Here is a 13,569-nt window from a genome sequence, read left to right as displayed (position 1 = left end):
CAGAGGGTGGGGTGTGGGCGTGAGAGTGGAGGCACCCAAACTGCCAGTGGTACTCTGAAGAACCAGGGGCCAAGATGGGTGGTCAGTGGGGTGCGCAGCAAGATGGCTGCCTTGCAGGCCGTGGTAATGGTGGCCCGTGCCTGGACACCCTGGCTGCCCCCCTCCCCGGCGGAGAATCGCGAAGGCCTGCAGAATACCGGGTCAGGCCAGTTAATGATATGCAAACAGCATTTGCTTATACGCGAGGTTTAGAATCCATTGATGCCGCTGTCGAGGCACCGGAGAATTGCGATTTGGCATGAACCCAGCGCCCGCCACGATTTTGGCGTCAAAACCAATTTTCCGCCCATAGTTCCTCAAAGTAATATAGGAAAGGTAACCAAGCTACATAAAATTCATCAGTGGAGCTTCTTATGGTCTACCTTATTTTCTCAAGTTTAAGATTTTGCATAAGATCATGTATCCAATTAGTAAGAGGGTGGGGCAGACTGCTTTCAATTTAGTAGAATAATGTGACTAACAAATAACATTGAAAAGGTGAGCGCATCAGTCTGAATTTTTTTTTAAAGAGGGATACCATTTGGTTCCACTTCAAAGAGTGCTGTAACGGGAGGCGGTTCAATGATGCTCCAAAAATTGAGTTTGCTGTAAAAAGCATTTTATCCAAAACAAAGCAATTTTAGGCACAACCAATAAATATGAATTAGAGGGCTGTGGCTGTATGGCATTTGCCACAGGTGGAATCAAAATGTGGATAAATCTTAGATAATTTAACGAGATAGATCGATCGATACAATAAGATTTTTAATTAAGCAAGCCATGCCTTGCTCATACCGATGGGGAATGTACACGAGAGAATAGACTTCCAGTTATCTTCTGATAATGCTAGGGCGGCACAGTGGCTAGCACCTCTGCCTCACAGCGCCGAGAACATGGGTTCGATCCCGGCCCCGGGTCACTGTCTATGTGGAGTGTGCACATTCTGCCCATGCTTGCGTGGGTCTCACCCCCACAACCAAATAAGATGTGCAGAAAGGTGGATTGGCCACACTAAATTGCCCCTTAATTGGAAAGAAATAATTGGGCACTCTAAATTTATTTATTTTTTTAAAAAATGTTTTCGATAATGCTGAATCAAAATCTTAAAATTTTGAAAAGGTAGAAATGGGCAGTGTAGTGAAAAGATTCGAGAATAATTTGGAAATGAAAGCTCTAACAAAAGGATTTTGTTCTGATATAAATCAATTGATGATTTCAGAGGCAATAAAAGAAACTGATTTTTTTTTTAAATGAGCAGAATCTCAGATTTGTAAGTAAACAAAAGAAATGTGTGGGACAGATCACATTTCCGAGAGAAAGCCAAAAGAAGCAAAAATATTATCAATATATAAGTGAGCAACGGTTTTGATGCCTCTTGCGTAGCAGGTTTGAAAGGCAGAATCTCCTAACAAAGGTGGAAATAAATGATTTGCATCAATGGGGTTGCGAAGAGAGAGAGAGATTGTAGCCCAAAGTGTTTTCTGAACAGGTTCCAAATCTTAAGTGACTGTCTAATGATAGGGTTTGAAGAAAAGCAACTGGTTCAGAAAGGATTGGAGGAGCACAACACAGCAGGCAGAGATGCATCCACATTAAACTAGCTGGGTCTGAGTAAAGCCAAAAGGAAATATTACAGATATTAGCAGACCAATAATAAAAAACTTAAAATTTGACCACCTAAATGCTTGGATCTTACGAATTCTGGGTGTTTTCTTATTCTAAATAATGGAAGAAATTAATTGGTCTACTGAAAAAACACTTGGGGATAAACAATGAAATGCACTGAAATAAGTATAGGAATTGACAAAATATTATTAATCTTTGCAGAATTTACGACCAATGTGTTTCATATGTTCCAAAGGGTCAAAGTCTGTTTTTATTATAGTACCTAATTATTTTCTTTTCCAATTAAGGGGCAATTTAGCGTGGCCAATACACCTACCCTTCACATTTTTGGGTTGTGGGGGTGAGACCCATGCAGGCACAAGGAGATTGTGCAAACTGCGCACAAACAGTGACCTGCACACAGACAGTGATCCAGGGCCAGGATTGAACCCAGGTCCTCAGGGCCTTGTGGAAGCAGTGCTAACCATTGTGCCACCCCTCCAAAGGGTCAAATTTGAGTTTAAAAAGGTCTCCAAGAGATTAATTAAAATTTCTAACTATTTAAAGCCGTTTATGAGACCTTGAAGTGGAGGGGAGGAAGAAGTTAACTGTTGGTAATAAAGTTAACAAGAAGAATGTCATTATTTTACAAATTAATTTTAAAACCTGAAATATGACCAAATAGCTCAACAATAGAGAAAATATATAGAAGAGATGAGGCCAGATCAGACAATTGAAGAAGGTAATCAGCATATAGAAAATATTTCTGCAGCAATCTACCCCATATATCTCCACATGTCTGTTGTGAAATTGCCATGGGCTCAAAAGCAAAGGCAGAAAGTATAGGGGGGGGGGGGGGGGGGGGCAAAGGGGACAGGCCCATCTGTTAGCCTGATGGAGGTCAAAGAGTTTAGAGTTGGTATTATTTGAACGTAGTGAAGTAACTGGGGAGGAATTAATCAGTTTTATCACTTTATAAAAAGAAGTCAAAATCCAAATTTTTGGCCTTTTCTGCATCCAGTTACCCTCAGGAAGTTGAGTAGTTGAATGCTTGTAAATAACATTGAAAAGACGCCTTAAATTAAAGAAAGATTGTTTGCCCTGTCTGGTCAGGAGAGATAATAGATGGATGGACAGGTTCAAGACGGTGGGCAAAGCTTTCAGCTAATAGCTTGACATCCACATTTAAAAAGGAAATAGACCAGTATGAACTGCAATGCTGAGGATCCTTATCACTCGTTAAAAGAGCGGATGAAGATGTCTCACAAAGTGTAGGAGGGAGGGGTTGTCAAGAGAAAGCATTCAGAAAACAGAATAATAATGGAGAATGTTAAGATAAGAATTCATAAAATTATATTGTAAATAATAATCTTTAATAATCTTTATTATTGTCACAAGTAGGCTTACATTACTGCACCTCAGCAGGAGCCGGAGTGTGGTGACTAGGGGATTTTCACAAAAACGTCATTGCAAAGGGAGAATTCAGAATGTCCAATTCACCTAACAAACACGTCTTTCAGGACTTGTGGGAGGAAACCGGGGCACCCAGAGGAAACCCATGCACACACGAGGAGAACGTGCAGACTCCGCATAGGCTGACTCAAGCCGGGAATCGAACCTGGGTCCCTGGCACTGTGAAGCAACAGTGTTAACCACTGTGCTACCGTGCCACCCTTAAAACTGGCACAAAACAGGGCATGCCGAAACATTATCCTTAGAGACCCAGACCATTACTCCACGGCAGCCAGTGGCATTTAAACTCAGTTAATAAATCTGGAATTGAAATCTAGTCTCAGTAATAGTGATCATGAAACTATCATTGGTTGCTATAAAAATCCATCTTGCCCAGGTTCCTTCTTGTTTTTCATGGATTTAATTGCCTTTAGTATTTCATCTTTGGAAAGGGGTACTTCTAACGCATTCATAAGATCAGATCACAGAATTTACAGGCAGAAGGAGGCCATTCAGCCCATCGGATCTGCACCGGCTCTTGGAAAGGTCACCCTACTTAAGCCCCACACTTCCACCCTATCCCTCTTTGTCCCTGTAACCCCACCTGCCCTTTTTGGACACCAAGGGCAAATTAGATTGGCCAATCCACCCAAGCCGCACATCTTTGGATGGGGAGGAAACCGGAGCACCCGGAGGAAACCCACACACAAACGGGGAGAACGTGCAGACTCCACATAGACAGTGACCCAAGCCAGGAATCGAACCTGGGACCCTGGAGCTGTAAAGCGATTGTGCTATGCTACCGTGCTGCCCTGATGTCAATAATATCAAATAAATTGGGAAATAAACCAGGATCTGAAGGGGTGTATGAGGTATAAAGAGTGGAATTAAAAAAGATTAAATTGATCATTGATCTGATGATCGGTGGTGGTTGACCCTGTTGGTATGGTGATTTCAGGAATAAGTCGAGGGGAAGTTGACTGGTGAAGTAGGTGAGCCAGAAGTCAACCACTTCTTTCACCATGCTCATAGAATGTACATGGTAATCGAAGTACAAGCTTTTCCATTTGTTTAGTAGAGAGAAGGTCAAATTCAGTCGGTAAAGCCAGATGCTGTTTGGATAATGCTGAGGTAGGTGCAATAGCATACTGCTGGCCCACAAAAATAATTCAGTCAATCAATTGGGGCAATTTTGACATATTGCTTTGTCAAGTTCAGCAGTATATGAAATTATTTGCCACGTAAGTAGGCCTTCATATCTCCCAAACAGTAGCAAAAGTGATATCTGAAGTCGTATTAAGTTCTGTGAAAGTATTTATTTGCGAGGAAACAAATTTAGTAAAATCTGCATCCACCAAAGGAGGAGAATTAAGTCACCATGGCTGACGAGAAGCAGGCTGGCTATAAGACAGAGAATTAGGCCATTTGGCCCATCGCGTCTGCTCCACCATTCAATCATGGCTGATATGTTTCTTATCCCCATTCTCCTGCCTTCTCTCCCATATCCCTTATTAATCAAGAACTTATCTATCTCTGTCTTAAAGACACTCAAGTGATTTGACCTCTACAGCCTTCTGCGTCAATGGGTTCACAGATTCTCCACCCTCTGGCTGAAGAAATTCCCCCTAGTCTCAGATGTTCAGTCTAAGGCTGTGCCCTCGGGTCCCAGTTTCTCCTACTAGTGGAAACATCCTCTCCATGTTCACTCTGTCTAGGCCTCTCAGGCCATGGAATTGTATTGATAAAAGGAAAGGGGAATAATCAGAGATGACAAAATTACTGTATGCCAAAGAGAAAAATAGTCAATACACAAGTTAACGTTACGAACAGGAGAGAAAAGGGAGTATTATCTCGCTGATGGGTATAGAAAATGCAATGAGTCTTCCATTCCATGTGCATCCTAAAGAAATCTGATGACTGATTTTGATATTGAAACAGATATTGTGGATGAGTGTTCTACACCTGGGTTAAGAATGGAGTTAAAGTCTCCTCCAAGAAGTAAATGATATGAGAAATGACACACGTTTGACCATATACCTGCATTTAAAGGCATTACATAGATGCAAAGCAGTTGTTCTTATTTACCAAGCAAGTCAGCTTTTAGTACTGGTCTTTGCCATTGTATTACAGAAACATTTACTGAAATGTTGGAGATGTTCACGGACCTCCAAAATTCATACATGCACTGTACTTAGCAAAAAGACTTAGCAAAATGTCAGGAAGTTGAGTTGACAATAGGCACCCCTAAACAACAAAAGATGATATTTCATTCATCCATAATGCTCAACACAATCCAGAATAAAATTGTCTGAATTATTAGTCCAGATGATTAACTTCAGACATTTCAGAGATTGTCATTTGTATCTCATTACATTTGTTCCCTAATTCACTCCAATAAAATAAAACCCAAGAAGACAGAACAAAATAGTATTTTCTGAAAGACAACTGAAAATGTAAGACCACAAGAGGATGCAGAAAGGATGTTTCCTATTGTCGGAGAATCGAGAAGTAGGGGTCACTGTTTAAAAATAAGAGGGTGCCCATTTAAGAGATGAAGAAGCATTTTTTTCCTCTTGGAGTCAAGACATCTTGGAATTCCCTTCCTCAGAAAATGATGGAGGCAGAGTCTTTGAATATCTTTTAAGACAGTAGATTGACAGATTCTTTATCAGCAAGAATAAGATTGATTATTGGGGGTAGGCAGGAATGTGAAGTTGAGATTAAAATTGGACCAGCCATGAACTTATTGAATGGTGGAGTAGGCTCAAGTGGCCAACTGCTCAGAATAAAATAAAACAAGGTATCTCATGGTAGACTGGTACAAAAGGTGAAGTCACATGGGATCAGAGGAGAGCTGGTAAGTTGGATACAGAACTGGCTTGGGCACAGAAGGCAGCGGGTGGAAGTAGAAGAGGGCTTTCCTGAATGGAAGGCTGTGACTAGCGGCGTTCCGCAGATCGGTTCTGGGATTTTCGTTGTTTGTGGTGTATATAAATAATTTGGAATAAAATGTAGCTGGTCTGATTAGTAAGTTTGCAGATGATTTGGTGGTGTTGCGAATAGTGAAGAGGATTGTCAGAGGATACGGCAAGATATAAACTGGAAGGAGTCTTGGGTGGAGAAATGGCAGATGGAGCTTAATCTGGACAATTGAGGGGTAATGCACTTTGGAAGGTCAAATGCATGTAGGAATTACACAGGAAATGGTCAAACTCTTGCGAGTATTGACAGGCAGAGAGATCTGGGTGTACATGTCCACCAATCACTGAAAGTGGTAACGCGTGTGGATAAGGGTGGTCAAGAATTTACACGGCTTGCTGGCCTTTATCGGTTGGGTCATTGAATATAAAAATTGGCAAGTCATGGTGCAGCTGTACCGGACCTTAGTTAGGTCTCATTTGGAATATTGTGTACAATTCTGGTCGGCACACTACCAGAAGGATATGGATGCTTTGGAGAGGGTACAGAAGCGGTTTACTAGGATGTTGCCTGGCAGAGGGCATTAGCTAGGAGGAGAGGTTAGATAAACTCGGTCTGCTCTCATTGGAATGACGGAGGTTGAGAGGCGACCTGATAGAGGTCTACAAGACTATGAGTGGCATGGACACAGAACAGCACGGTGGAACAGTGGTTAGAACTGCTGCCTCACAGCGCCTGGGTCCCAGATTAGATCCCGGCTCTGGGTCCGCGTGGAGTTTGCACATTCTCCCCATGTTTGTGTGAGTTGCACCCCCACAACCCAAAGATGTGCAGGGTAGGCGGATTGGCCACGCTAAATTGCCCCTTAATTGGAAAAAATGAATTGGGTACTCTAAATTTATAATTTTTTTAAAAAGTGGCATGGAGAGAGTGGATAGTTAGATGCTCTTTCCTAGGATAGGAGAGCAAAGCACTAGGGGACATAGGTTTAAAGTGCGTGGGGAAAAGTTCAGAACAGATGTGTGAGGCAAGTTTTTTTTTTTTACACAGAGGGTGGTAAATATAAGGAACACGCTGCCTGGGGAGGTGGTGGGAGTAGGTACGATAGCAGCATTTAAAGGGACATCGAGACAAATATATGAATAGGGTGGGAATGGAAGGATACAGACTCCATAAGTGCATAAAGTTTTAGCTTAGGCAGGTACCATTGTCGGCGCAGGTTTGGAGGGCCGAAGGGCCTGTTCCTGTGCTGTATTGTTCTTTGAATATTGTTCATAATGTAAAACACTAGCAACATTGCTAATGGGTAATCTAGAGTCTGCACATTGTTGTGATAATTAGCTAACCTTTGTGGCTAACCAATCAGTCCTTTAAAACCATAGCTCAAATAACTAACAATCTGGGCAACTGTAGATTTTGATAAATTTCTATAATTGAAGGTCCATGAATTGTTCATAAATTTCAGACTCCAAGTTCAAATTTAAGAAGCACAAAGTGATTTTGTAGCATTTGCTTTGCATCTAAAACAAAGGACAGCTAGACTACAGCTATTATAGAATCCCAGAATTGCTATGGCACAAGAGGCTGCCATTCATTTCACTATGTCAGTGCCTGCACTCCATAGGAGCAATTTGCCTCGAAGCATTCCCCTGCCTTCTCGCTGTAGCCCTCCACATTTTTCCTTTCCAGGTAACATTCCAAATAACTCTAGAGCATCTTGACTGAACATGTCCATGCCACACTCAGCCAGTGCATTCTGGATCCAGTTGCTTGAAAATGTTTTTCCTCATGTCACCATTGCTTCTTTTGTCAATTGCCTTAAACCTGTGAACTCTTGTTCTCAACCAATCCACCAAATGGGAACAGTTTTTTAAAATCTACTCAGTCCAAACTACATGATTTTGAATACCTCTCTAAAATCTCCTCTCAACCTTCTCTTCCCCAGGAAAACAGTTCCAACTTCTTCAATCTATCCACATAACTGAAGTCCCTCATCCCTGGGACGATTCTCGTGAATCTTTTCTGCATTCTCCCTAATGCACATGTTTTCTAAAGAGTATGGTGCCCAGAACAGGACACATGTTAAGGCAAAACCAGTGTTCCATACAAGTTTACGTGTACTAACTTGCTGTTAGTACAACTGCGCCTGTTAGTACGGCCTAGGATGCTATATGCTTTATTAACCCACAATCACAACTTGTCCTGCACATATACACCCAGGCCCCTCTGCTCCTGCACCTCCTTTAGAATTAATTGTATCCTTTATTTAATATTGCATCTCCATGTCCTTCTTGCCAGAACAAATCACTTCACACTTCTCTGCATTAAAATTCATCTGCCACTTATTCACCCATTCCAACAACCTTGGGGTTCTTCACTATCCTTCACAGTTCACAATGCTTCTAAACTTTGTATCATTCACAAATGTTTAAATTGTACCCTGTACACCAAGGTCTAGATCATTGATATATCTCAGGAAAAGCAAGCGGCTTAACAGCAACCCCAGGGGAATTCCACTACAAACATTCCTTCAGCCCCAAAAAACAAAATAAATCAACCAAAGATAAAAGCAAATTACTAAGGATGCAGGAATCAGACAAAAACTGAAAATACTGGACAATCTCAGCAGGTCTGACAGCATCTGTGGAGAGAGAATGGACCTAACATTTTGAGTCTGGATGACTCTGGCTTTGACAAAAAGTCATGCAGATTCGAAACGTTAGCTCCACTACTCTCTTTCTGTCATTCAGCCAATTTCATCTCCATATTTGTATTGTCTATTTTATTCACAAGCTTAAAAACTTTGCTCAAAAGACTGTAGTGCGACATTGTATCAAATGCCTTTTGGAAGTCCATGTACACCACATCAATCTGAAGCCTCCCAAGGCACCATGCTTTAAACCATGCATTGACCTTTACTAATGCATGGCACTGGAAATAAACCAGAGAAGTCCTACTTTTAACTTGTTCTCTTGCTCCTGAAAAGGGAGGTGCCAACACTTGTCACAAATTTACAACTGGTCAGAACTCCCACAGCACAAACTGCTAAGCACTGAAGATAAATCATTGAAAATATGTATGGTATGTGCTAATTGAGGGAAGACACAATGAATACAAATAAATGGGTCTCTTTGGTCTGTACAACAATGAGTATGGATAGACTAGAACCAACAATTACTATGAAATAGAATCCCCAAGTTCAGAAGGTCGTCATTTGGCTCATCAGGTCTGCACCAACCCTCTGAAAGAGCAACTAAATTGGGCCCACTTGCCCGCCCCCATCCGCATAACCCTCTAATCCCACATAACCTGCACATCTTTGGATACTAAGGGGCAATTTAGTTTTGCCAATTCATCTAACCTGCACATCTACAGACAGTTCAATATGTTAGGTAAATTGGACATTCTGAATTCTCCCTCGGTGTATCCAAACATGCACCGGAGTATGGAGATTAGGGGATTTTCACAATAACTTCATTGCAATGTTAATGTAAGCCTACATGTGACAATAATAAAGATTATATATTAACTAGCAATACCCTGCAGTTACTCCTCATATAGGAGCACGTGTGTAACAGAGATACAAGAAAATACATAAAAACAAAGTCAACACAGCCACAAATCCACTTTTACCACTGACAATACATGTCAAATTAACTTGTCAATTACTTAGAAATACACCACATTATGTCACACACCTGGATGCACTATTTTAAAAGTATCTTGTTACATTTAGTTTAACTACAGGCAATTAATTATTTTCTCTTTAAATTATTGAAAGACGTACAGTATGCTTCTTTAAACATATTCTGTTTTTGTTCCTCAGTAAAGCAGGAAAAAAATCTACAAACAATATACACCCTCAAACAAATACCTGCCCACCTTCTCGGGGTGTTGGGTCGAGAAATGAACAAAGTTAAGTTTAAGCAGAGAGAATGGAATCAATCTTCAACGTCCTGAACACATTAAGGTTGTTGCATTTTACGTTCCCAACCCGGAGTTGCGAGGCTCTGAACTCCACCGACCGCCTTTAATTGTATAAAGATACAGGCCACAGCCGGCAAGCCCCCGGGGTTAAAGACAGCTAGGAAACGGGAATTTAGACCCATATTGGGGCACCCTAAAGCTCTCAACCCCTATCTAACAGTTCACATACGGTAAAACTGGCAATCAACACCGAGTGAGCGATTCCACCTTGAGCTGGGTGCTTACTGAACCAGCCGGGCAGGCTGAAAGCAGGAGCAGGCCGCGGGCCAGACCCCGGCCTCGCCTACCAACAATCCGCTCGGTGGCAGCCGATTGCCAGCAAGAACCGGACCGACACTTTAATTAAGAATTACATACTCGGAGAACATGGTATCCCTCGCTGCCTCCGCCGGGTATTTCCACACTCTGTGAGCCTCCCATTACCAGCTGGACTGGGGATCTGATGTTTCCACAGGAAGAACCGGATCCACTCCGGCTCAATACGTGGCACAGGCAGCATTGTGGGAAAGGGCAGACGCGTCAGTAATTTTAACCTGGTCCTGCCTGAGTTAACCTGGTTCTGTCTGAATTAACCTGGTCCTGCCTGCGTTAACCCGCTCCTGAGCAAACTAACCTGATCCAATCTGAATTAACCTGGTCCTGCCTGAGTTAACCTGGTTATGTCTGAATTAACCTGGTCCTGTCTGAGTTAACCTGATCCTGAGCAAACTAACCTGATCCAATCTGAATTAACCTGGTTCTGTCTGAGTTAACCTGGTCCTGTCTGAATTATCTTGGTCCCGTCCGAATTAACCTGGTCCTGCCTGCGTTAACCCGGTCCTGAGCAAACTAACCTGATCCAATCTGAATTAACCTGGTCCTGCCTGAGTTAACCTGGTCCTGTCTGAATTAACCTGGTTCTGTCTGAGTTAACCTGGTCCTGCCTGCGTTAACCTGGTCCTGCCTGAGTTAACCTGGTCCTGAGCAAACTAACCTGATCCAATCTGAATTAACCTGGTTCTGTCTGAGTTAACCTGGTCCTGTCTGAATTATCTTGGTCCTGTCCGAATTAACCTGGTCCTGTCTGAGTTAACCTGATCCTATCTGAGTTAACCTGGTCCTATCTGAGTTAACCTGGTCCTGTCTGAGTTAACCTGGTCCTGTCTGAATTAACCTGGTCCTGTCTGAGTTAACCTGGTACTGTCTGAATTAACCCGGTCCTGTCTGAATTAACCTGGTCCTGTCTGAGTTAACCTGGTACTGTCTGAGTTAACCTGGTACTGTCTGAGTTAACCTGGTCCTGTCTGAATTATCCTGGTCCTGTCTGAGTTAACCTGGTCTTGAGCAAATCAACCTGATCCTTGTCTGAATTAACCTGGTCCTGTCTGAGTTAACCTGGTCCTGTCTGAATTAACCTGGTCTTGAGCAAACCAACCTGATCCTTGTCTGAATTAACCTGGTCCTGTCTGAATTAACCTGGTCCTGTCTGAATTAACCTGATCCTGTATGAGTTAACCCGGTACTGTCTGAATTAACCTGGTTTACATAGAACATAGAAAAATACAGCACAGAACAGGCCCTTCGGGCCACGATGTTGTGCTGAATTTTTGTCCTCGATTAAGAACAAGTTAATCTACACCCCATCATTCTACCGTAATCCATGTACCTATCCAATAGTCGCTTGAAGATCCCTAATGTTTCCGACTCAACACGCAGTGCATTCCATGTCCCCATTACTCTCTGGGTAAAGAACCTACCTCAGACATCCCCCCTATATCTGCACACAGTTCTGTCTGAGTCAACCTGATCCTGTCTGAATTAACCTGGCCCTGCCTGAGTTGACCTGGTCCTGTCTGCAGTAACCTGGTTCTGTCTGAGTTAACCTGGCCCTGAGCAAACCAACCTGATCCAATCTGAATTAACCTGGTTCTGTCTGAGTTGACCTAAACAGTCCATCCAGATCTTATCCTGTCCAATTAAACCAACCTTATCCTGTCCATGTTTAAAAAAATATTATTATTTGCCTCATTTTCGCTATACAAAGAAAAAACAACAACAGAACAACCCCAACAATATAAAACCTAAAACATCGCCTCGTAGAACAAAAATGAAAAACAAACATACCACTCCAACCCACCTTAACATTCAATGGCAACTCCTAAAAGTGTATGATAAACAAACCCCAAGAATTGTAGAACCCCTCCTTCGCCCCCTCAGCTCAAACTTCACCTTCTCCAGGGTCAAAAACTCCAGCAGGTCCCCTCCACCACGCTGAGACACAGGGTGGAGAAGCTGACCTCCACCCCAACAAGACCCGCCTACAAGCGATCAGCAAGGCAAAGAATAAAACGTCTGCCCCCGCTCACGCCTGCAACATGGCCAGTCCACCATCCCAAAAATGGGTTCTATGGGGAACACGGTCCACATCCATATGTAGCACCCCAAGATGGTGCTAAATACCTCCCTCCAATATCTTTCCAGCTTCGGGCAGGAGCAAAACATATGAACACGGTTTGCGGGGCCCGCCCACATTGCTCACAAACATCCTCCACCCTCTCAAACAGCCGGCTCATCATTGATTTTCTAAGGTGCACACTATACACAACCTTCAATTGTATCAGCCCCAAACCCGCGCATGAGTTTGAGGCGTTTACCCTTCACAGCACCACAGTCCCTCTTCCATCGCCCAATCCCCCCCCCCCCCCCCCCCCCAGCTCCTCCTCCCATTTCACATTAACCCCCTCCATGGACACCCTATCCTCCTCCAGGATCCCGCCACATATCGCCGAAACAACCACCTTCTCCAACCCACTCACTGACAGTACCGCCGCAAACAGCGAGGAGGCCAGCATTATCGGGAAGGTCGGGAAAACCTTTCTTGCAAAATCCCGAACCTGCATTGCTGGCCTTCATCGGTCGGGGCATTGAATATAAAAATTGGCAAGACGTTGCAGCTGCACAGGACCTTAGTTAGGCCTCATTTGGAATATTGTGTACAATTCTGGTTGCCACACTACCAGAAGGATATGGTGGCTTTGGGGAGGGTACAGGAAGCGGTTTATTAGGATGTTGCCTGGTATGGAGGCCATTAGCTGCGAGGAGAGGTTAGAAAAAATTGGTCTGTTCTCACTGGAATGCCGGAGGTTGAGAGGCGACATGATATAGGCCTACAAGATTATGAGTGGCTTGGACAGATTGGATAGTCAGAGCTGTTTCCTAGCAGTAGGAGAGTCATAGATATCATAGAATTTTCAGTGCAGAAGGAGGCCATTCGGCCCATCGAGTCTGCACCGACTCTTGGAAAGAGCACCCTACCCAAGGTCAACACCTCCACCTTATCCCCATAACCCAGTAACCCCACCCAACACTAAGGGCAATTTTGGACACTAAGGGCAATTTATCATGGCCAATCCACCTAACCTGCACATCTTTGGACTTGGGGACATAGGTTTAGAGTGCGTAGGGTTAGAGTGCGTGGGGAAAAGTTTAGAACTGAGGTTCGAGATAGGTTTTTTACACAGACAGTGGTAAATATATGGAATGCGCTGCCTGGGGAGGTGGTGGGAGCAGGTATGATAGAGGCATTTA

The 13,569-nt window shown here is 43.2% G+C and overlaps 1 protein-coding gene across 2 annotated transcripts in view; it reads right to left on the bottom strand.

Annotated features, from left to right (window-relative positions):
* The window catches only part of gorasp2 (golgi reassembly stacking protein 2), a 65,112-nt gene extending 54,605 nt beyond the window's left edge, over nt 1-10,507 (bottom strand). For both annotated transcript variants that reach the window (XM_038789483.1, XM_038789484.1), the window contains exon 1: nt 10,360-10,507. In XM_038789483.1, the coding sequence (XP_038645411.1) occupies nt 10,360-10,422 (63 nt within the window). In that variant the 5' untranslated portion in view covers nt 10,423-10,507. The remainder of the gene's footprint in view (nt 1-10,359) is intronic.
* Between the last annotated feature and the right edge of the window lie 3,062 nt (nt 10,508-13,569).

Source organism: Scyliorhinus canicula, chromosome 2 (genome assembly GCF_902713615.1).
Source record: "Scyliorhinus canicula chromosome 2, sScyCan1.1, whole genome shotgun sequence".
NCBI classification, from domain to species: Eukaryota; Metazoa; Chordata; class Chondrichthyes; order Carcharhiniformes; family Scyliorhinidae; genus Scyliorhinus; species Scyliorhinus canicula.
The sequence above is the reverse complement of the archived record's forward strand: the minus strand, read 5'-3'. Positions and strand labels throughout refer to the sequence as shown.